General features: G+C 36.7%; 1 protein-coding gene across 2 annotated transcripts in view; it reads right to left on the bottom strand.

Moving 5' to 3' along the window:
• Window positions 1-25,693, bottom strand: part of oxr1b (oxidation resistance 1b) — a 62,858-nt gene that overhangs the window by 21,825 nt on the left and 15,340 nt on the right. For both annotated transcript variants that reach the window (XM_067412139.1, XM_067412140.1), the window contains exons 3-7: window positions 24,505-24,701; window positions 10,903-10,988; window positions 7,432-7,539; window positions 4,877-4,993; window positions 126-278 (exon numbers count right to left, since the gene is read on the bottom strand). In XM_067412139.1, coding sequence (XP_067268240.1) covers window positions 126-278; window positions 4,877-4,993; window positions 7,432-7,539; window positions 10,903-10,988; window positions 24,505-24,701 — 661 coding nt within the window. The remainder of the gene's footprint in view (window positions 1-125; window positions 279-4,876; window positions 4,994-7,431; window positions 7,540-10,902; window positions 10,989-24,504; window positions 24,702-25,693) is intronic.

Here is a 25,693-nt window from a genome sequence, read left to right as displayed (position 1 = left end):
TGAATGGTGTATACCAAGTACCTCAAACAAAAACTATCGAAAATATGTTGCAAATGTGGCAAATTTTGGCAAATCCAGTGACTAGTAACAATCTGTGCACCTGACTAGCAGAAACTTAAACTCACCTTGCCATCTGTGATGTATTTGCAGTTCATTTTAAGGAACTTTTCTGTAAGTGCCTCTTCCTCCTCGGAGGTGGACGACACCACTCTGGCTGGTCGAGGAGGCCCGTGACCCAGGCCATGGGTACTGTGTCTCCGGTGGACATCATCGGAGTCCTGGTGGGATGAAGTTGGTGTGAGAAACAGCTCAATCAGTGGTAACCCTCGCCACATCACACTGAATGTGGCTCAATCCTGTGCTCATAGTACATCTTCTAACACCCACACCCACACACACACACACACACACACACACACACACACACAGTGTCATCATAACAAGTAGGCTTGGAAATAACAACCCATTAAGGCATAAGGTAGATCCCTTGAGGGCTTTCTGCTGTAAAAAGGCTGACAGACGGAAACCAAGGAGACTGAGGCAGGTTTCCTAACATGGTGCTGCACCGGTTGAGTGACTGTCAGCGTCTTTGTGTGTTTATGTGTGTGAGCTCATTATAGGACAAGAAAAAGGAAAGTCACTGCTCACTGAAAGTTTGTGCTGACACACCAATACAAATCTAATGATTATAAAAAGTTACTTGTTTTAGCTTTACAAAATTTCACATGCATTGCAGCAGAATCCTGAGCTGAAATGTGAACAAGCTAAAATTGCAAATACGGAACACATGGTTGACTCCTCGCTCACTATATTTCAACTTATCACACAAAGAGCTCAGTGAAACATGAACACACTGCAACCTCTTATACTTGACAAACAAACATCACTTACTCATTTAACGCTAATAGCAGAAAACCAGGTTGTTTACTGGAGTTTACAACCAAGCAAGTGATGTACACACAGAAACTGATTTTTTTAAGTAGTCTACTAACTGCATGTATAAAACTAAATGTGGCCCTCAACAGTAAACATAAGCAGCAAAATATGCTCATATCGAAAACTGCAACTGATGGGCCACGAGCAGCATGTTTGAGGCAAACATACATGAATGTAGCAAAAATGGTAAATCCACACTGTGCTTAAAGGTGCCATCGAATGATTTTTTACAAGATGTAATATAAGTCTAAGGTGTCCCCTGAATGTGTCTATGAAGTTTCAGCTCAAAATACCCCATATATTTTTTTAAATTAATTTTTTTAACTGCGTATTTTGGGGCATCATTATAAATGTGCCGATTCAGGTTGCGGTCCCTTTAAATCACACGCTCTCCACCCCCAGAGCTCGCGCTTGCCTTAAACAGTGCATAAAGTTTACAGAGCTAATATAACCCTCAAAATGGATCTTTACAAAGTGTGCATCATGCATACTGCATGCATGCGTTGGATTATGTGAGTATTGTATACCGTTATATTGTTTACATTTGATTCTGAATGAATTTGAGGCTGTGCTCCGTGGCTAACGGCTAATGCTACACTGTTGGAGAGATTTATAAAGAATGAAGTTGTGTTTATGAATTATACAGACTGCAAGTGTTTAATAGTGAAAATAGCGACGGCCCTTGTGTAATGCCTCGATCATGGGCTGGCATATGCAAATATTGGGGGCGTACACCCCGACTGTTACGTAACAGTCTGTGTTATGTTGAGATTCGCCTGTTCTTCGGAGGTCTTTTATATAAGAAGGAGGAAACAATGGAGTTTGAGACTCACTGTATGTCATTTCCATGTACTGAACTCTTGTTATTCGACTATGCCAAGATAAATTCAATTTTTAATTCTAGGGCACCTTTAAAGGGTTAGTCCACCCAAAAAATTAAATTCTGTCATTAATTACTCACCCTCATGTCGTCCCAAACCTATAAGACCTTCGTTCATCTTCGGAATACAAATTAAGATATTTTTGATGAAATCCGAGGGTTCCTGAACCAGACATAGGCAGCAATGTCATTGTACATTGAGGTCCAGAAGGGTAGTAAAAACATTGTTAAAATAATCCACATGATCCATAATCCACAACCTCAATGTTATGAAGCGACAAGAATACTTTTTGTGCCCAAAAACAAAACAAAAAACAACAAGTTTATTCAACAATTTCTTCTCTTTCATGTCAGTCTCCTATGCTGTTTATTAGTAAACAGTGCAGCATTTCCGTGTTCTACGTCAGAACGCCGGCTCAGTATTGGCAAAGTGGTTTACATGAGGAGCAAGACACATGCGTGTGATGCTCACACAGAATAATGGGTCGGCATGAGTCGGCATTCTGACATAGAACCCGGAAGCTCTGCACTGTGTTTACTACATAAACAGAGTAGGAGACTGACATGAAAGAGAAAAAAATTGTTGAATAAACTCGTTATTTTTTTGTTTGTTTTTGGGCACAAAAAGTATTCTTGTCACTTCATAACATTAAGGTTGAATCATGTAGTCACATGGTCCATTTTAACGATGTTTCTACTACCTTTCTGGACCTCAAAAGGTGCAATGACATTGCTGCCTATGTGTGGTTCAGAAACCCTTGGATTTCATTAAAAATATCTTAATTTGTGTTCTGAGGATGAACGAAGGTCTTACGGGCTTGGAACGACATGACAGAAATTTTATTTTTAGTTGAACTAACCCTTTAACTGCATAGTATGTTTTCCCTGACACATGAATATTACATGTGTACAGACTGTGGACAAGTATATAAATGTATGGCTGCTGTGACTGACTGCACAGTTTAGATGCACTCCACTGTGTATGTATAATAAGTATGCTAAAAACGCAAAAGCCAGCACTGAGTAACATGAATATTGCATGAATGGTCACGTACGTGTTTTAAAGTAATGTGATGGTACTGTAACATAGTCAATTCTCCAGGCTATTAAAATGACAAGAATATGTATGTGCATTCTTATTCGTGAGATGCATGTTGATACCTGAATACATTTGAAGTTCAAATTAGCATGTGCATGTGCTTGCTTTATCCATTGATGACTCATAAGGAAATGCACCCGTGTAACCCTGAATCACTGGCATTGGGCAGCAGGACCAGTAAATCCATGACCATATGGAGCCGGAACTACACACAGAGGTACACACTAATCCAACAGAGGTGACGCAATCCATTTGGCAACCTCAAAATGGCAGTCCAGGACATAAATTAGACCCTTAAACCACACAAGGACAGATGAGAGCTAGAAAAAGTAGCCATGGTGATCTTTTGCAAGATATCTTCCTTCTTATTTGTCATCCAGTATCACCAGCTAGGGACAAATAGAGCTGGGAGGAATGCAGTTTGTCTGAATACAACAATTACTGGAATCTCTGCTACAAAGAAAAGTAATAGCTGTATCCAAAAGGGAAATTCATCGCCACCCCCTTGTGGACACAAAACTATCTGAGACCGAGATTAAAGAAATAGTCCACCCACAAATGAAAATGTGCTAATTTACTCAACATCATGATGTTTGAAACATGCATGATATCTATTATGGAATACAAAAGGGGAAGCTTTTAAGAACTTACTGGTTATTTTTTCCATACATTTATAATTGATGTGAATGGAGTTCTAACTAACACACATATAGTACGCATGACTTTTGAGTTATACAGTAGGTCAAGTCTAGAATTTTTAAAAAGGGCAGCAAAAAAGAAAATCTAACTAACAAACGAATAAATAAATAAATACACACACAACAGTTCTTTCTGGTTCTCGAATCTAATTGGCTGAGAGGTTTTCCAGCCATGCCATAATATTACACAGGAACCGTTTCACCGCTTGAATCACTCCACTTTCAGCATTCTCACAGCGAGTGTCATGGCGGACCAGCAAACCCACCATATTTTTATAGATAATACTGTTATTGTGTAACGAAATGTAGTTTTAAGAGTTTTTTTTACTTGAGAATGTAGTTGTTTAGACCTCAAATATGCGATTAAACAATCAACTTAAGATTTGAATCTGTGGCGGAAGGAAGTAGTTCCTCACAAAAGAGGGTTTTTAAAGACACTCCATTTTTTCTTAATTATTTACACACTTGTGCCGTCAAACTGTTGTATAAATGCAGTATCACACTTGTAGTCGTGCGATATCACTCTATATCCGCATGGCTGTGATTTGAGATATATATATATATATATATATCAAAGCAGGTCTTTAAAATGTCTTCAAGTATGTAAAGGAGTTTGGCCACTGATTTGGATCTCTTGACCTATTAAATTGAACAGGCTCAGCTCAGCAACTACAAATTAAAAACTGGTTGAAGTAAATGGAAAATAATTGAATCCATGTAAAAATGCAAGCTATGCAAACTGATAGTCCATGGCACTTCTATTTCACTTTACATGGTCTATTTCACTTTATACGGCCTATTGCATAAATTTAGACATAGATTACATTAGTGTGAAATCATGATTCAAGCCGTTTCACTTAATAACTTGCTGGTTTTTGAGCTGAGTAAGTCTTCATATTACGCTGAATGGCCATTAATGAAACCCAACTTATTACATGGATTACTAAATTCCCCCATCCCTGTTCCAAATCATGCAAAAATATGCTTATACACCACAATGAGCTAAAAGATTTTTGGACTTCACAATAGAAAGGCACATAAAACAATGCATGCTCAAAGGTCAAAAAGCATGTGCGGTGAATATAAAAAGCAATTCTTCTTGCTTGAGTAACAAATTGTGGGAAACTGATCAGACCTTGGCATCCAAAATCATTTAATCATATACCTGTGCAATTTAAACAATGATAAAGGACAAGCATAAGCATGTCCTCCCACTATACGATCCCACTGAAAGCTGTGGATGAAGATTGAGGTGGCACTTACTGTGGTGGCCTTCTCCAGATCAGCCTCTGAAGAGGTGGGGGAGAGGGGGCTGATGGGACTGAGGGAGGGAGAGCTGTCCGCACTGGAGATGTATTCTGGGTCAGGGACATACAGAACCTAAAGATCAAGACAGACAATTTAGATTTATATCATCTCACATGCAAACAGCATTTAGTATTTAGCGAAGTAAAATTAAACGGGCAAATGAAATAGTGAATGAAAACAAGCAGACAGCTAGTTTGATCTCCAACAAAACCAAATGACAAAAGAAAGCAGAGAGCATGAATTATTATTCAGAACTCAGCATTGAAATTATTTACTGAACAAATAGAACTTATATTCTTAATTTGATCACAAATTTAGTCCTCTTTCATGTCTAATTGCATTTGAATGGTTGAATAGTACACATGCAATTATGTCAAAATGCCCATCGTGTGGAGTATTCATGTAAACACAGCCAGTTATGTCTCAAGTGAAAGTAAACAGATGTGTATCAGTATAATGGATCTGTGCATTTGGTCTAAAAAAAAAAGTGGTAGAAGCCTAATAAACCTACCTGCTGCTCTGTCATTAATGTGAATCAAACAAGAGAGAAAATAACTACTCTAGACTGAATAACTTTTTTTAGCTTTAATAAGAATACATTTTAGATTTAATTCAGAAGGTGAAGACTTGCATAGTACAGCAAATATTGCATCAATTTCTATACTAATTCTATCTACATGTTAAAAAAAATTGATTTACTCACCCTCAAGCCATCCTAGGTGTATATGTGTCTTCTTTCAGACAAACACAATCGGAGTTATATTAAAAAATATCCTGGCTCTTCCAAGCTTTATATTAAGGAAGAGGATTAGGGCCAAGCAATAATAAAAAATAAAACCATCTTAAGATTCAAGTTGTTAAATTTAGAGAAAAAACTTGTTAAATTTCAAGAAAAAAGTCGAGATAAAATGTTGAGAATAAAGTCATTAAATTACGAGAAAAAATTAATAAAATTTCGAGAAAAAAGTTGAGATAAAATGTTGAGAATAAACTTGTTAAATTACGAGAACAAATTCATTAAATTGTGAGAAAAATGTTGTTAAATTTCGAGAAAAAAGTTGAGATAAAATGTTGAGAATAAACTCATTAAATTATGAGAATAAAATCATTAAATTACAAGAAAAAACTCGTTAAATTTCGAGAAAAAAGGCGAGATAAAATGTTGAGAATAAACTCGTTAAATTACGAGAAAAGTCGTTAAATTTTGAGAAAGAAGTCGAGATAAAATGTTGAGAATAAAGTCATTAAATTACGAGAAAAAATTTGTTACATTTTAAGAAAAAAGTCGAGATAAAATGTTGAGAATAAACTCGTTAAATTACGAGAAAAAGTCGTTAAATTTTGAGAAAAAAGTCGTTAAATTACGAGAACAAATTCGTTAAATTATGAGAAAAATGTCGTTAAATTTCGAGAAAAAAGTCGAGATAAAATTTTGAGAAAAAAAGTCATTAAATTATGAGAACAAATTCGTAATTTAACGAATTTGTTCTCGTAATTTAAAGACTTTTTTCTCATAATTTAATGACTTTATTCTCAACATTTCATCTAGACTTTTTTCTCAAAAGTTTTTTCTCGAAATTTAACAACTTTAATCTCGAGATGGTTTTATTTTTTTTATTATTGCGTGGCCTTAATCCTCTTCCGTATTATAATGGTAGTGAATGCCACTAATAATTTTGAAGCCCAGAAAAGTGCATCCACCCATCATAAAAGTAATCCATACGGCTCCTTTAATAAAGGCCTTCTGAAGCGATGCGATGGGTTTTTGTAAGAAAACAAACAAACAGGACTGGGCAACAAACCCAAGCTCCTCTTCTCTTATATCGAAATATATATATTTTGTTTTGCTCTATCCTTTCCACATTTATTAAATATGTAATGCATCACGTCAGAGCTTCCCCTTCTGCCATAAGTCAGAAGTCGTGTACAGATGTTTGCTGGAATCTGGTTATTATATATTTATAATGTTGTAAATAATGATATTTTTCGTGCAAAAACCCATAGCTTCGCTTCAGAAGGCCTTTATTAACCCCCTGGAGATGTGTGGATTACTTTTTTGATGGATAGATATACTTTTTTGGGCTTCAAAATCGTTAGCACCATTCACTACCATTATAAAGCTCAGAAGAGCCAGGATATTTTTTATATAACTCCGATTGTGTTCATCTGAGAGAAGATAGTCATATACACCTAGGATGGCTTTAGTGAGTTAAAACCTGGAATAATTTTCATTTTTATGTGAACTATCACTTTAAATACCTATTGTACCTGAAAAACTTTAAATTTAATTCATATTTCTGTTATATTGTATTTGTCCTATTGTTTAGAATTTGCCTCTCATTTTCTTATTTTTAATAACAGAAATGAGATAACACAAAATAACTATCACGAGATATATGAAATAAAATTTCTCATTTTGTGAAATAAGAATTTCGTCCAGCTCTAATTGGAAGAGAGTTCAGCTGGACACAGAGACCATCTGTTCTAAAAATGACAACACCATACAGTACCTTGCCAGGAACCACAGCGCGAGAGAAGAGTTTGTTGAGCTGGACGAGCTCGTTAGGAGTCGTGTCAAACTTCAACGCAATGCTGTTGAGTGTGTCCCGGGACTCCACCTAGAGTTGAGGCAGACAAAAACAAAAGTTAGATATCATTTTATAAGCTAAAAAAAGTTCTAAAATGAAGACATCAGCTTCCAAGTAACACGGCTGACTAAGCTTTTAAATCTGTTGGAACAGCAAATCAAGGCCCCTGTGAAAACCGACCAATGCATTTTATGAGATGTCCACCTGTAACACAACACATCATCTAAAATTAAAGTTCCCCTTCTCTCTTATCCATCTGAAAAACGTGCAATATTAAAACAAAAACACAGCATTATTTTATTTTCGAAACTGCTACATTTATCCAGTGTCATCCAGTATGTAAAATACACAATAAAAATCTAACTGTATAAGTCAAAATGATTAAACCCACAGCTACCAACCAGTTTAAATGTGATTTTGCCCATTTAAACCGAATGGTTATGTCCAAAATCAGATAACTAAGATACATAACAAAACAGCTTTCATGTAAGCTCTAACTCACTAGGTGTTAAATCAATATCCTTCAAACTTGTTCAGAAGCACGTGGTTTGATTATAGCTGAAGAGCTCTAACCTTCTCTCGAGATACAATATCTGTCCTTCAGTGCCATGGGGAGATGATTGTATGCTTTGCAAATAGCATTCAAGAATCTCTAAATGTCATGTTAAACACACAAAAGAGAGCACAGAGGGACGTATTGAGCCGGCTCCATGATGACCACCGAGTCTGAAAAGCTTTAAAAATATCTCACCCAATGAAAACAAAAGCATCTTTATGCCACAAAAGACATGATTTGATGAAACATTATAGAAACATAACAGCTATAGAAATGACATACCATAAAAAAAGCATTCAGTGAATTCAGTCATTACCTCGAGACAAATTATAATTAAAGGCTTTCATATTGCATGATGCATGAGTGTGTTTACTGCAATGGCGACAATGAGGAATTCATCCTCTGATGGCTCGTCGCAGTGGCAAGATGTCACATTTGTACGTTTTGATAAATCCCCAGGTGGCAGGATCTCAGATCTCCGGATCACTCAGTCACCTGATCCAAATCATTGATTCTCATTGGGTATCGCTTACAGTCCAACAGCCGGACATAAATAATTGAGGGCCATCTCTCTGTCTGCATTCAATTTATCCTTCAGAGGGACCCTGAGTTTACTGATGAGTTTCACACACATTTGCATATATATATTTCATCTTCTGTTCATGTATATGTTCGTTTATCTGTGTGTGTGTGTGTGTAAGTTTAATATAGTTTGGATATAATAAACTGTCCATTTCAAAAGATATCTTTTTCAACAAGAAATAGTTTTTCATCAAATCTTCTATCCACGTGCGAACCCCGCTTCCAATATCTGCTACGGAATGAAAACTCATATGAGGTACATGGATCTCATCACAACCGTAGGAATGAAGTACAATCGCTGTGTAGCTCTAAGAGCATTGATTGATTACACCCATCAATCTCTGTGGACACAGGACCACAAATCACTATGATTGGTTGGTGTGGATATTAGGGTGTGCAATTACAGAGGGAAAGTGTACGGTTTCACAACACTGACAATAAGAAAGAGAAAGGTGGGGGCTTGGTTACAAAACAGCAACAGTAACAGCTACAAAAACTTCTGGAAATTCTTTTTAATCCCTTCATAGCAGTTTCATACCAACTTTTTCAGTGACCAGGGAATATATTAAAGGTTGAAATCGATAACCAATTCCCAAGTATTAAAATTTTCCATGTAACTTGCACCATTTGTGCTAAAGACACGAATGAGACTATCATTTTGAGGAGAGGAGAGCTATTCCTTTCCTAATTTTTCAGACGATTTTCTCCTGATGGATGATAAAATTGAACAAAACAACACCATAGACTGGACCAAAGCCTGGAGAAATTCATAGAGAATAGCAACGACCTAGCAACCCCCCAGATTGCCGTAGCAACTGCATAGCAACACCCTGTCACACACACCACTCCTTCACTACTCCATCATAGCAGTTAGCTTTGAAAGGGTACCACTCACATTTTTTTTTTTCTATAAAATCTAGTTTTTGATACCGATATCATACAGTATATTATAAAATTTATATTTCTCACATGAAACCTAGAATTTAACATGTTTTAAGTAAAATCAGACATCAGAACAACAGCAGTCTAATGTTTGAAAAAAAATCGATCAGGATCTATTATCGTTAACTGAACCTTAAACTATTAAAAAAAATGTTAATTGAGATAAAGTTGAAATAAAAAGTAAACATTAGATGAAAAACTTTACAAATTACAAATGTTGCCTTGACAACTAACTGAAATTTGAACAGTTTAAGTTGAAGCACTAAAATTACTAACGGGAAATAAATTAAACTAAAATGTATATTAATATAAAAAATATAAAATAAAAATAAATAAATAAATAAATAAATATAAAATATATATAGAATAAATCCCTAAATAATAATTTAAACTAAAACTAGAACTAAAACTCTTAAAAATGACAGAAGCACCTAACAAAATTACTAAAAAGTAAACAAAAATTTAAAATGAAAGCTTTGATTTTTATATTTTCAGTTAATACAAAATATGAAAAAATAAATAATAGAAATAAATTATACTAAAATAATACTGGTGATATTATCTAATTTCAATATTGGTTTAAATCAATTATATAATTGATATAAAATAAACTACATTCGCAAAATAAATAAAAAATAAAAAAAACTACAAAATAGAAATAAAATAAAAAATAATGTGCTGTAAGTATACACACAGATTTTCTAAATAAAGCTCTATTCCATGCACCTAAAGGTCTGGCTAAAAGATAGCAGGCTGACAGAAGCACCAGTCAGCTGCCACCTCATCTCCCAGCATCCCCGGCAATGCCACTGTTACCATGGAGAAAGTCACCACCTGATTTGAGGTCATCTCAAGAGCATATGAAAAAGCTCTCTCTTGCTTTCGCTTTCTCTCTCTCTCTCTTTCTCAAATCATTTAAAATGATAAAGGCAGGAGAAAGGCATGTTTCTGCAAAGACTTTAAATGCTCACACAATAAGATATCACACAACCTCCTAATATAGAGTCATTTTATTATGTGTGGTACATATTTTCCTGTCCTAACACCTTGCTTCCCAGCTGCAAAAAGACAGCAGGTAAACTACTGTACCATGAATAAGAGCAATTAAAGTCTTTCCTGCAGCACATACTAACAGCTCTGCAGAGTGAATGAATCATACCTGATGTGCAAGCACACATTTCCATCCCAAACATAATTACATACATGCGACTTTGTGTACACACACTCATCCTTAGTCAAGCGCACAAACACACACACCGGTGCATTATGTAAACAAAGCCACCTGGATCAGACAGACAACACCTACTACTCACCACATACTCCATGGTGCCTTTGGGCCTCTGGAAGGATATCCTCCGAACATCTTTCCTCTCCAGCGCACTCTTTTTCTGCCCGGTGTCTGAAAGTAAACGAGGGAGAGCGCGGGTTACGCTAGTCATGGTCCTCCTCTCTCTTCTCATCTCCTCTGCGCTCCACACGGTCTGTTCCCCCCCACCCCTTGCGTTTGTTCGTCCGTCCGTTAGCACCAGCTGCGGAGCGACAGAGAGAGAGAGGAAGCTTGCAGCCCAGTCGGCTAGTTAGTCCGCCTGCCCGCACACAGGGGAGTGGCTCTCGGCTATCACTGTGTGCTTGGATACACCGGTCTACTGGGACGTCAGACTCGACCTGTGGGTCTAAGTGTCTTGGCGACAAGAAAATGCCATTAAACAGTAGAGATGTTTTATGAAGCGTTATAAATGTCATTTTTATGAGCATACTTGTGTTGGGATCAATGCACTATGCCAGCTGAAACCATATGTGAACGTCTGAGAGTTTATAGCACAGCAGATTTGATTCTGATATTTTGGCCTGCCTAATAAAATAAACTACACTTGCATTTGGGTGATTTATGTTTGGATGATTAAAATAGGCACGACATTAAAAATAAATTATATTGTGATCATCTTTACTCTCAATGGTTTTCTGATTTTTTTTTATCTCTCTACACTATAAAAAAATGCCCTAATTCAACTTAAAATCTAAAGTTGCTGCCTTACATTTTTAAGTAGCTATAAACAAACTGGCTGTACAAGTCATTATTTTGATGAGTTAAAGTAATGGAAAAACATATATTGTCATGACTCACTGATCTTATTTTTAACAGTGAATCATACCTATTCCTTGCCTAACACTCCAAAATTGTTCATAAATCCATCATAAAAACATGAATTATCATAAGTTCTAAACCAGGTGTATTCAAATGGTGGCTTGGTTCCATCTGGGCAATGGGACATAATTGCGGCATTTTATCGTTTCTACAGTTTAAAGTGAGCAGCACTTCAAAACAACAGAGCATAACACACCACAAGTACTCAGTGTCATTTACGGTATATATAAAATGTAATTTATTCCTGAGATGACAAAGCTGAATTTTCATCATTATTACTCCAGTCTTCAATGTAACATGATCCTTCAGAAATGTTGAAATCCTTCAATGTTGAAACGGTTGTTCAAAAGAACTGCATTTATTTGAAATATAATTTTTTTTGTAACAATGTAAAAATCTTTGCTGTCACTTTTGATTAATTTAATGCATCCTTTGCTGAATGAAAAAAAAATGTCTTACTGACCCCAAACTTTTGAACAGTAGTGTAATACCAAAACCTGAATTTACAGTTGACACAAGCAGCCCACAAACACTGGTCTAAAAGACAAGTGACAGCCTTTCCCCTTGCTATCTGTTCAGGACAATAAATCACTGCTCTGAGCCTCTTATTATCTTGGCACCTTTGGCCATGACGGGTTATTTTTGGAAGCAGGTTCCCAACAGTGGCGGAAATGGCTCCCTGACTGATTCCCACGAGCAGATGCCTTCACAGACGCTCGTCGACGGGAGTGAAGGGTCTTTGGGTGAGAATGGAAGGTGTCCGCTTTGGCACAGGCTTCCTGTGAAGTTTAGTTACAATTCACCCTAGACAAACTAATCACGCTCACCTAGAAAAGTACAAGCTGTTGGGATACAACAGGTGCGATTCAGAATTGAGCATTCCTGATCGCCTTTATCTGGCAGCTGAACATTCAGTTCATACTGACCTTGAGGCAGGGCTGTACAGTGTACAGACATATAAAATCGATACAATATAAAATCGATCTGTGCGATGTACAAATTGACCTCAGTAGCACATGTGTGACACAGTTTTGTGTGCGAGACAGCTTGTTTGTGTGATGTGAGTGTTTGTTGTGTGCTTTTTTGGTGTCAAGTTGATCTGCATGATTAACTGAAACTGAAATCGTGATTTGGCTTAGTGTGATTATGAAATTGTAAAGTTTCAATTAAATAAATATATGCACAGTGTGTGTTTCATGATGAAGTGCACTGTGAACAAGTTACTTTTAAAGGTGCCCTAGAATTGAAAATTGAATTTATCTTGGCATAGTTAAATAACAAGAGTTCAGTACATGGAAATGACATACAGTGAGTCTCAAACACTGTTGTTTCCTCCTTCTTATATAAATCTCATTTGTTTAAAAGATTGATGAACAGGCGAATCTCAACATAACACCGACTGTTACGTAACAGGGGTGCACGCCCCCATTATTTGCATATGCCAGCTCATGTTCAAGACAAGGGCAGCCAGTATTAATGTCTGGATGTGCACAGCTGAATCATCAGACTAGGTAAGCAAGCAAGAACAATAGCGAAAAATGGCAGATGGAGCAATAATTGACAATAACTGACATGATCTATGATATCATGATATTTTACTGATATTTGTAAATTGTCTTACTAAATGTTTCGTTAGCATGTTGCTAATTTACTGTTAAATGTGGTTAAAGTTACCATCGTTTATTACTGTATTCACAGGGAACACCTTAGACTTATATTACATCTTTTGAAAAGACGTTCTACGGCACCTTTAAAAGTAATGCATTACAATATTGCTTAGTTACTTTTTATGGAAAATAATAATGTAGATTACTTTTTGCGTTACTTTTTCTCAACTGGGCTGGGCTTGCTTGATTTTTTTTGTGTGTGTGTGTTTTTTTAATAACAAAAGAACAAACACAAAAGTTCTATTTTTGGCAAAGGTTAATGCCCATTCACACCAAAAGTTAAATGAATAAGTCTCAGGCTGAAGGAAAGTCTTTTTTGCTTGTTAGTATAGTTGAATTGGATCATCGAAGGTCAGCAGCAAAGACACTGGTTAATAAAGTGAGATTATACATAAAGTATATTTGTGTCTTTTAACATATTTAATTATGGCAGAATTGGGTAATATTCTGAGTTTGCATTTCACGGTTTTTAATCATTTTGTGGAATACTGAATCTGTAAATGAGACGAGTAAATGCTCACGTTTAGTCTAGAACAGCAATAAGCATCATGTTTACATGGCCAGATATTTTGTTGTAAATGTAAAAGTAATGCGTTACTTTGCTAGTTACTTGAAAAAAGTAATCTGATTACATAACTCATGTTACTTGTAATGCGTTACCCCCAACACTGCTTATAATATGCATTTGAAAAATCAACATGCACCAAACATTGTTCCAAACTTGTAATGAGATGCACTTACAAACCTGTTGTCCAACAAAAGAGATCATTTAATGACATGCTTTTACTCCAAACTCACTTCACAGCGTCAGTCAAGTGCTTGAAATGACTCTTTTGTGATCTGATGTGGCTTCTCATCATAGAATGAGGCAGAAATGGTATTATTTTATAGTATTATATTTCAGTGATAAAGGCTATGTCAATTAGCACTGCATTAATACTTTATTCTTATGAAAATACCTGAGATGTCTAGAAGAACACAGTTAAACTCTATATTGTCCCAATCGTATGTATATTGTCTTCATGTTTCAGTGATCGAAACGTCTCTATCAGTGTTTCATTCTGCTAGCAAGAGCTAGAGGCGTTTATCCATATAAAGGGTTTTCTGGAATGTCATAAGGTTTATGACTTCTATGAGTATCACTTGTGGAGTTTCTGCGCTAGGGCGCCATCCAGCTACGAGTATGAAAAAGACATTATACATGCGCGTACTCATTGCTCCCAGTCACAACCCCCTATTTTGGGTTAAAAAAAGGAAACAATCATTTAAATGTTGATGTTGTTTGGACTGTGATTAGTGATTTTGGGATATGTAAACAAAACTGACTTAAATGTTAAGCAAGAGGTGCTACATTCCATTTGTGGCAAATTAAGAAAATGTTCGTCTGAAAACATTTCTTGGTATGCCCTGTATAGAACATTATGTCCTTTATTGGTCACATGCCTGTTTAAGTGTTGAACTGCACTACTTGTGGTTGTTTTCAGAGATGGTAACAGACGTTTTATACTCGTGCTACAATTGTGTGCCAACAAACAAAGTTTTTGACCTCTATAGCACCAGTGCGATGTGCAAAAAAATAAAAATAAATAACATACAGCAGTGCCTTGAGGGAACATAAAAATTAAACTAACAAGTTCTTCAAAAGTAAATCATCACTGCTATCACAGTTACATATTCAGAGTATAGGAGAGAACATCTCTTAACTAGGCTGAGTGTGCAAAACTAACTAATTCTCATCAAAAGACTACTCAAGGGATGATATACCTTCCAACTCGCCAGCCTCAAATAGTTCTTCGTTATTCAAAGATTAAAAGGAAGCTGGAGTGCCAATTAAAGTCATTCTTACTCAGTGTAAGCCTGATGTAAAGACAGCGTACCAGGACTGTTTGAAATGCCAGCTGCACACTTCAACCCAAATGAGACCCCAGGGACTCCTCTGTCAAAGTACCTGAGCTAGAGGCTGGAAGGTGCTGAGGATACAGCATGCGCATTAAAAACACGACTATGCAGGCCGATTTACACTATGGTGTCCCTTTTGTCTCATAAATGTCCCATTATAATGAAACTGCAAGGGCCAGCAGTTTAAGACAAGCCTTAAAGGGACCAGATATTGGGAAAGAATTATTTTACTTGCTCAGTTCAGTGCTCCATTTAGACACAAACTTTCAAGAACTTCCAGATGAATACTAAGCTGAAAAAAAGGCCTTTCCAAAACTGTCATGATGTTAGAACCATGAGCTTATTAACATGACCACCTACATAATACACATGAACGTCTATTCAGTATTCAGCAACTTGACTCACCCTAATAAACTGCATTATGCGGACGGTAAACAATCATGACAGAGGTAATTTACATAGAGAAGTCTTAATGGTACATTAGTAAAAACAGCCTGTTTAATTCTGAGGATCAGAGAAGGGTGGAAAATAGTAATGTAAACATAAGTTATGACTGAACATTGCAGGGCATTTTAGGGGGCATTATTGTGGCTTTTAAATTACCTATTAAAGAAATAAATCATCCAAAATTGATTCACCATCCACATCCAAAACAGCATGCTGCTTGGAATTACATGCTGATCTTTTTATTTACTATTTACTGTAGAAAAGTGACTGGTATCACTAAAATAAGGGAATTGATGGTTTTCATTTTACCAATATGCATTGCGTCAGGCTGACAAATGTTTATCTAGAGGGAGGATATGGCCTTCTAAATAATGATTCTTACGTTCAGATTAAAAACACTTTTAAACAGATTTATGTCTGCATATGAATTCTGGACTGCAGCATCTGTTCTCTTGCGGGTTCGCTGCATGGAGACAAAAGCAGGGAGGGTTGAAAAGTGTTAAGGTCAGCTGTGAGAAACACCAACTCAGCAGTCTGCTGTCTCCTCCTATCACCTGTCACATTACAGGGAAGCGGAGCAGGACCCTGAAGTCATTACATGGATTTATGAACTGCTGTCAATCAAAGTGTCCATCACTCCCTTCACTCCCCGGCTGCAAGATTGCACGAGTTACTCAAATCAACTCAATCTTGAGCGTGTCCACAGCTTTCAATTGCTTTAAGACTGGAGATTGATTATTGCTGAAAAGAGGTAGAAGGTATCTGGATTTATTATAAGCCTGTTTAAAATTAAATAAATAAAATATAAACTTGGTATGTAATCGCCCAGAATACCCTAGCAACCACACATATTAAAACATGCTTCAAAAATGTTACCAAGCATCTGAAATATACTCAATAGTATAAAACAAATCTACATTTAAGCAGATCCTCAATTTGTTTGCTCAAATCATCTGCATATTTTAAAGGAGGACATCTATTACAGCAAGAAAACAGCCAGCCTGGAATCAGGATAAATCACTTTTAGTGAATCTACAACAAGTCCATTGGCAAGTTTAGATTTGTGCTTCATATATCGAGTCAAATTATCCTTGCACATATTGGCCTCACTTTGCTTCTGCAATAAATCTGTGATATATGCCATGCAATCCTGCTGAGCTGCAAAATAACATTTAAAATGTATAGTTTAAACAGCTCCACTACATACTTGAACATGCTTGCAGCTACATCAACGAAAATCAATTAAAAATGTACTCCAATACGAGAAGACAAGCTCTTTCATTTGTGTTATGCTGCTTTAGCCAGGAATTTTGGACTATTGAATCTCGACTAAAACTTTTGACAGCTGGCATGATGCCTGGAAAGGGAAAAGTAGGTCACATTTACTTCTATTGCAAGGCAAGTCAACAACAGGCAAGCATTTACGTGAAGCTTTGTTGTTTTTATTTATTTTATATTAACTTATAATAAAAACAACAATATAATAACAATAATTATAATGTACACATTAAAACAATAGCATTATTTATTACAGAATGGAAAAACACAAATTTAGTTAAAAACATTGATTAACCAGTATTGTTTACAATAATTAATATGTTACTTATAGGACACTTTCTGCAAGTTTAATACACCCTCTGCTGGCTCATCTTAGTAGTGTCTGAAAATAGTTAACTCATTAGTGTCCAAACCTTGATAAATCCTCAAAGAAAACTAACAATTTGCATTACTTATTATTTTATATTAATGTCACTTACTAATTAATTTGAATAAATGAAACCGTATGAAAAAAAAAAAAAACTCAAATATCTAATTAGCCAAATCACATGGCAGAAGCTCAATGCATTTAGGCATGTAGACATGGTCAAGACGATCTGCTGAAGTTCAAACTGAGCATCAGAATGAGGAAGAAAAGTGATTCAAATGATTTTGAATGTGACATGGTTGTTAGTGCTAGATGAGCTGGTTTGAGTATTTCAGAAACTGCTGATCTACTGGGATTTTCTCACACAACCATCTCTAGGATTTACAGAGAATGGTCCAAAAAAGAGAAAATATCCAGGTAGCGGCAGTTCTGGTCACAGGAGAATGGTCAGAGCATGCTGATAGAAAGGCAACAGTAACTCAAATAACCACTCGTTACAGCCGAGGTCTGCAGAAAGAACATCTCTGAATGCTCAACACGTAGGACCTTGGAGCAGATGGGCTACAACAGCAGAGGACAGACCGGTGCCACTCCTGTCAGCTGAGAACAGGAAACTGAGGCCACAATTTGCACAAGCTCACCAAAACTGGACAACAGAAGATTCGGGGGGGGAATAAAGTTGCCTGGTCTGATTAGTCTTGATTTCTGCAGCGAAGTTCAGATGGTTGGGTCAGAATTTGGCATAAACAACAAGAAAGCATGGATCCATCCTGACTTGTATCAATGCTTCAGGCTATAATAGTGTGGGGGAGATTTTCTTGGCAAACTTTGTGCCCCTTAGTACCAATTAAGCATTATTTAAAGGTGCCCTAGAATAAAAAATTGAATTTAACTTGTCATAGTTAAATAACAAGAGTTCAGTACATGGAAATGACATAAAGTGAGTCTCAAACACCATTGTTTCCTCCTTCTTATATAAATCTCATTTGTTTAAAAGACCTCCGAAGAACAGGTGAATCTCAACATAACACCAACTGTTACGTAACAGTCGGAGTGTGCGCCCCCAATATTTGCATATGCCAGCTCATGTTCAAGCATTAGACATGGGCAGGATGTCTGGATGTGCACAGCTGAATCATCAGACTAGGTAAGTGAGCAAGGACAACAGCAAAAAATGGCAGATGGAGCAATAATAACTGACATGATCCATGATATCATGATATTTTTACTGATATTTGTAAACTGTCTTTCTAAATGTTTCGTTAGCATGTTGCTAATGTACTGTTAAATGTGGTTAAAGTTACCATCGTTTCTTACTGTATTCAAGAAGACAAGACTGTAGTTATTTTCATTTTTTAAACACTTGCAGTCTGTATAATTCATAAACACAACTTCTTTCTTTATAAATCTCTCCAACAGTGTGTAATGTTAGCTTTAGCCACAGAGCACCATCAAACTCATTCAGAATCAAATGTAAACATCCAAATAAATACTATACTTACGCGATTAGACATGCTGCATGAAGAACACTTTGTAAAGAACAATTTTGAGGGTTTTATTAGCTGTGTGAACTTTGTTTATAATGTTAAAGGCAAGTGCGAGCTCCATGGGTGGGGAGCGTCAGCATTTAAAGGGGCCGCAGCCTAAATCGGCTCATATTTAATGATGCCCCAAAATAGGCAGTTAAAAAAAGTAATAAAAAAAATCTCTGGGGTATTTTGAGCTGAAACTTCACAGACACATTCAGGGGACACCTTAGACTTATATTACATCTTTTAAAAAGACGTTCTACGGCACCTTTAAACACCACAGCCAACCTGAGTATTGTTGCTGACCATGTCCATCCCTTTATGACCTCAGTGTACCATCGTCTGATGGCTACTTCCAGCAAGATAACGCTCTGTGTCACAAAGCTCAAATCATCTCAAACTGGTTTCTTGAACATGATAATCTGTTCACTATACTCAAATGGCCTCCACGGTCACCAGATCTCAATCCAATAGAGCACCTTTGGGATGTAGTGAATTAAGGCAAAAAGGGTCCAAACCGGTACTAGCCAGGTGTATCCAATAAAGTAGCCAGTGAATGTATATACTGTGTATCCATACAGTATATAAATATGGGCAAGTCCATAAGTTTTCAGAAAGAAAACAAATAAACAACATTTTATATGACATGTACTGAAGATTGCGTATGGGGAAGTAACACTCCCATTTTCCATCCACTCTATTTTAGTGTTTTTCTACAGAAGCTCAGCGTCCACTGCACTTCACTTGAGAAGATTACTTTTTGTGAGTGTGTATGTGTGTGTTTGTGAGGGAGCTACATACGAGAGCTAATTCTGAGCTGTGAGGTTCAATCTCCAATACACACACACAGCTATAAAAGCCTTTAAAAGCCAAGAACGCCACACTGTGCTTTTTCTTTTAACCCTTGATGTTCCTGAAAATGGACAGAAAGCATCCAGGACAACAAATATACTCATTGCATCACTCATGTTCATAGAACAGCCAGTTCCATTAGATGCAAGAACAACATTTAGGAACATGTACAAATTAGTAGAGCCTCAGGGAAAATTCTATATCTAAGCCACACTTACTGCTGAAACATTTATAAAAGGCATTTATATGAACTCTGATGTGATGCTGCTGAAGACAGCGAACAAATCACCGTGATTAACAGCCTAATTAGTGTGACTTACGGCATCTACTACACTAGTCCGGCGGAGATCCGATCAAAGGCTTTGATTAAAAGATCTTCTCCACAGATAGTTAATTGGGAGAGACACCCGACTGCTGGAGAACTAACAGCAGAACTGCATCATCAGTCACAGGAGACTGAACTGAAGCCTCCGGCTGCCGTCGACCCTGCCCTGCAGGTAACAATGAGAAACATTAGCCTTAATGGAAGCGACGCTGGGATGTCACAAAATACCTCCAGTATCTGTCCTTTGGGAAAAATCTTGCTGAAGTAATTACTGCATGCTCACAAGGTTAACTGAGCTTATGGTGTAGCTGTCTGGGTATAAAACAACACGCAAATGTACGTTTACATGCTCACCTGAGGATTATGAGTGCGTTTATTCACCACCGCAACAGCCAGTTCTCCTAAAATGGCCATTAGGAAACGTGATGCATCATGGCTATTTGTAGTCATACTCAAAAGATCAGAAGCGGCTTGAAAAGAGCTGGAAAGAGCAAGACTAGTGGATATTCAATAGATGTTTTTGTTATTACAGTGCATTATTTATGGTGAACTAACTTCCAAAATCTTCTTCTGCTAGCAACTTTCAAACTGTTTGGTCTGGAAAGCCTTCTGAACTTTACATGACCCAGGGAATTAAAGAGTAAGGTGGTTTCAATTTGCAGTCCAACTAGACTTTCCACCATCTTGGAATTTAATTTAAGTTCAAATGGATTTTTCATTTTTGAAAATGTCTCCTCATTATGCCCTAATGAAACTGATAGTGGTGAAGCAAAACTGGAAGTGAGGCTGATTGTTAAAGGAACACTCCACTTTTTTTGAAAATAGGCTCATTTTCCAACTCCCCTAGAGTTAAAGAGTTGAGTTTTACAGTTTTCGAATCCATTCAGCCGATCTTCGGTTCTGGCGGTACCACTTTTAGCATAGCTTAGCATAGTTCATTGAATCTGATTAGACCGTTAGCATCGCGCTTAAAAATGACCAAAGAGTTTTGATATTTTTCCTATTTAAAACTTGACTCTTCTGTAGTTAAATCGTGTACTAAGACCGACAGAAAATGAAAAGTTGCGATTTGCTAGGCTGATATGGCTAGGAACTATACTCTCATTCTGGCGTAATAATCAAGGAACTTTGCTGCCGTATCATGGCTGCAGCAGTGCAATGATATTACGCAGCGCCCGTGAGCCCCTGCTTGCACAGGGAACGTGCCTTGCAACCATGGAGACGTATGTGAGAGACGCTGCGTAATATCATTGCACTGCTGCAGACATGATACGGCAGCAAAGTTTCTTGATTATTACGCCTGAATGAGAGTATAGTTCCTAGCCATATCAGCCTAGCAAATCGCAACTTTTCATTTTCTGTCGGTCTTAGTACACGATTTAACTACAGAAGAGTCAAGTTTTAAATAGGAAAAATATCAAAACTCTTTGGTAATTTTTAAGCGCGATGCTAACGGTCTAATCAGATTCAATGAACTATGCTAAGCTATGCTAAAAGTGGTACCGCCAGAACCGGAGATTGGCTGAATGGATTCGAAAACGGTAAAACTCAACTGTTTAACTCTAGGAGAGTTGGAAAATGAGCCTATTTTCAAAAAAAGTGGAGTGTTCCTTTAAAACATAACATTTTTCATTGACCACAAAGTTGGCAAACAGTAAGTGAGGCTATATTTTGCCAAGAAAACTTGAGAAAAGTATTTCTTATAAGAAACAAGAGAAAAAGTAGATGGTAGAATGATTATTAAAGGGACAGTTCACCCAAAAATAAAAGTTCTGTCATTAATAACTCACCCTCATGTTGTACCAAACCCTTAGGCCGTGTGTCCACCAAAGCGTTTTTAGCCAGCTGAAAACGCTAAGCGCTCTGCTTAAAACGCCTATCTGTGAGCGTTTGAGAGCGCTTCTGCAGTGCAGCGTTTTTTTCCGTTGAGACACTTTGTTGCTATGATACGGAATATCCGTGGCACTGTTACTTATAACTGATTCTGCAGGTAATTTGTTTCAGACTAAAAATGTTGACACAATGTGGAATTACTTGCCATGTATGTTCGGAGACCAGCAATATTAATTTTTCATCCATTTTGTTCCGTTCACTTCTTGTTGATGTCATTGTACAGCAAAAATGTTGTGACAGTTGGTCGGTGTTGTATTTGCCCCGCCCCTCCTCAACTCTGATTGGATGGCTGGGTAAAAAGTGACAGTGATTAGCGCAGCTTTTTACCCAAAGTTGAACATTCTTCAACTCGAGGCAACCAGTAAAAAACGCTGAGCTCTCAACGCTTGAACGTGAAAAAGACGCTCAGCGCCTCGTTACGCTCCTGGCGTTTAAAAAACGCGGCGTTCCCATTGAAAACAACTCAAAAAGCATGCTAGTAGCTGGAAAAAACGCTTTGGTGGACACACGGCCTTAAGACTTCGGAACACAATGAAGATCTTTTTTGATGAAGATCTTTTTGATGAAGATCTTTTTTTTCTGTCCCTCCATAAACAGCTACAGGACTACCCATTTTACAGTTCAAAAAGTTCATAAAAAGATCGTAAAACTAATCCATATGATTTGAGCAGTTTAGTCCAAAGTTTTCTGAAAAGACTCAATTGCTTTTTTTGATGAACAGATTGAATTTAGGCTTTTATTCACATATAAACATTTCTCAACTTACACATCAGTCGTGGTAAATGAAAGCTCAAGCATACTGCTTGACGTGCAAGAAACAAATGAGCTTCATTCTCATGTTATGCAGCATGTTTGAGCTTCCTTAAGAACCAATGAGGTTCATTCTTGTGTTACGCATCACGTTAGAGCTTCCAGAAGAGATTTGTTCTCGCGTGTCAAGCAGGTTTGGCTGAGCTTCTGTTTATGTTCGCTGATCAATGTTTATATGTGCATAAAAGCCTAAATTAAATCTGTTCATCATATTCGGTTGTTAAGTCTGACGTCACCGGACGCTTCCGGGTCCAAACACTCTATCTCATATCACAAGAAAACAACAAATGGTGCTAATATACACACACAATGTGATGTAATACTTCCAAAAAATTATAATCAAAACCTTTATCTCCATACCAAAATGGCCAGACAGTGATTCATCTTTTATAAATCGTTAAAATATTAATGTCTGTGACGCTGTGAGCACAGAGACCGTTGTTGTATTTATTTTAAATGCTTAACTTTAAAATGTTAAATGTTTAATATGAATAAATAGCGCTCATAAACGGCCATGGAGATGGCATTCTCAAGTGAAACGAGTTGAGGCTTGGACCCAGAAATGGCTTTGCTTACGTCACGACACAAGCGGATAAAGCAATCGAATCTCTTCAGACATTTTTGACTAAACTGCTCAATTCATATGGATTAGTTTTACGATCTCTTTATGAAGCATCAAAGTGTCAGTTGTGTGGCTGTCTATGGAGGGACAGAAAGTTCTCAGATTTCATCCAAATTTTTTTTTATTTGTGTTCCGAAGATGAACAAAAGTCTTATGGCTTCAGAACAACATGAGGGTGAGTAATTAATGATTTTTGGGTGAACTAACCCTGGACATGTAAATCATGTAACCCTGAAGACTGGAGTAAAACTAGAAATTAAGCTTTGCTATCATATTTAAATTATTATTATAGTTGTTTTAAATTCTAACAATATTACTGCTATTTTTGATCAAATAAATATGGCCTCAGTAAACATAAGGGACTTCTTTCAAAAACACCCAAACTTTTGAATGGTAGGGTATATCCTTCGAAAAGACCAAAATACTGAGTATAACCCTTTGAAATGACCAGATTCATCAAGACGTAAGTAACAGTCAAAGGGTTAAAGTGTGTTCATTATTGTTACTATAACGGTTCTCCGTCCAGTCTAGAGGCTGGAGCATCTCTTGCAACTCAGGAGTAATTACTCTCTCTCTCTCTCTGTATGTGTGGGTCCACAGAGGGATGAGATCCTCTTTTCTCCTCTGATTACAGTCTCAAAGGTATCCGTTTTCCTCTTACCGCAGGGCCGGCATGCCAGTTCCTGTGCCAACACTGGATTAAGCATAACTAACAAGTCTCACTGGAATATTCCTTTCCACCGAAAGACAATGTTAATGTTAATGTTAATGTTAATGTGTTCGATTTGTACTAGAAGTGTTTTCTAAGTCTTTTCTAATGCATCATAACACATTCAATAAGTAATAATACACCCTTAAAATCATTAAGTACTTAGATTAAAAAAAACACATAGTGTGATTACAATACTAAAACTAAAATTAAATAGTAAAAAATACAATAGAAATGATAAAATACTAAATAATAACCCAAGATAAGCGGTTTTGCTAAGAAAGCCAAAGGAAACTCCAATCTGTTCCTTAAGAACAGATTATACCGTAATAAATCTGGGCAGATGGGTTACTGAAGAAGACATCACGCACCTAAGGTATAACCTCGCTTGAGCTCTCCACGTCGAGGACTACGAGCCTTCTGGATGTTGCTGGTATTGATCTCCTTTTCTTCTCTTATGGCTGTTCTGGTCATATTCTGTATGATGGGCGACGCCAGCAGGTCTTTGACGAATGAACCGGCATAACCCTCATCAGGGATGTCCACTGACTGGGACTTTTTCTTCAACCTAGAATAAAGAAAGGGAAAAAATGCATTTAATTTAAAGAATTTAAACCGCAGTAAATCTTTTTATTTAATCTCATTTCATTTTTTTGTTGTTGTTGTCTGCCTTCCAAAAATTTGAGGTACTTATTTTTTTAAAGAAATTAATACTTGTATTTAGCAAGGACGCATTACATTAATCAAAAGTGACAGTAAAGACATTGTTACAAAAGATTTCCATTTCAAATTCTTTTGAACTTTCTATACATCACAGAATCCTGAAAAAAAAATGTCAGTGAGAATAAGAGACTTTCAAAAACGGTGAAAAAAAATCTTACCGACCCAAAACTTTTGAATGACTTTTGCCTTAAATTTGCGCACAATATATTTTAATAAATTTTTTACATTTATATGTATATTTTTCCCCTGAGGTCCAGGTTTTCTTCCTCAAAAGCATTAAAGGATTAGTTCACTTTTAAATAAACTTTTCCTGATAATTTACTCACCCCCGTGTCATCCAAGATGTCCATGTCTTTCTTTATTCAGTCAAAAAGATATTAAAGTTTTTGATGAAAACATTCCAGGATTTTTTTCCTTATAGTAGACTTGAATGGGCACCAAACAGTTGAAGGTCAAAATTAGTTTCACTGCAGCTTCAAATTGTTCAACATGATCCCAGATCGTGATAAGGGTCTTATCTAGAGAAACCATCGCTCATTTTCTAAAAAAAAATTTAAATTATATAAGTTTTTACCTTAAATGCTCATCTTGAACTAGCTCTCTTCTTCTTCTCCTCTATTTGAATTCCGGCAGTGTAGACACTGCTAAGTGTAATACTGCCCTCCACAGGCCAATGTTTGAACTAATTTTTATATGCAATATGTATAGTGCAAGTATATAACAATTAGTTCAAACTTTGACCTGTGGAGGGCAGTAATACGCTTAGCAGTGTCTACACTGCTGGAATTCAAATAGAGGAGAAGAATAAGAGAGCTAGTTCTAGATGAGCATTTAAGG

The sequence above is a fragment of the Chanodichthys erythropterus genome, chromosome 15 (genome assembly GCF_024489055.1).
Source record: "Chanodichthys erythropterus isolate Z2021 chromosome 15, ASM2448905v1, whole genome shotgun sequence".
Lineage (NCBI taxonomy): Eukaryota > Metazoa > Chordata > Actinopteri > Cypriniformes > Xenocyprididae > Chanodichthys > Chanodichthys erythropterus.
The sequence above is the reverse complement of the archived record's forward strand: the minus strand, read 5'-3'. Positions and strand labels throughout refer to the sequence as shown.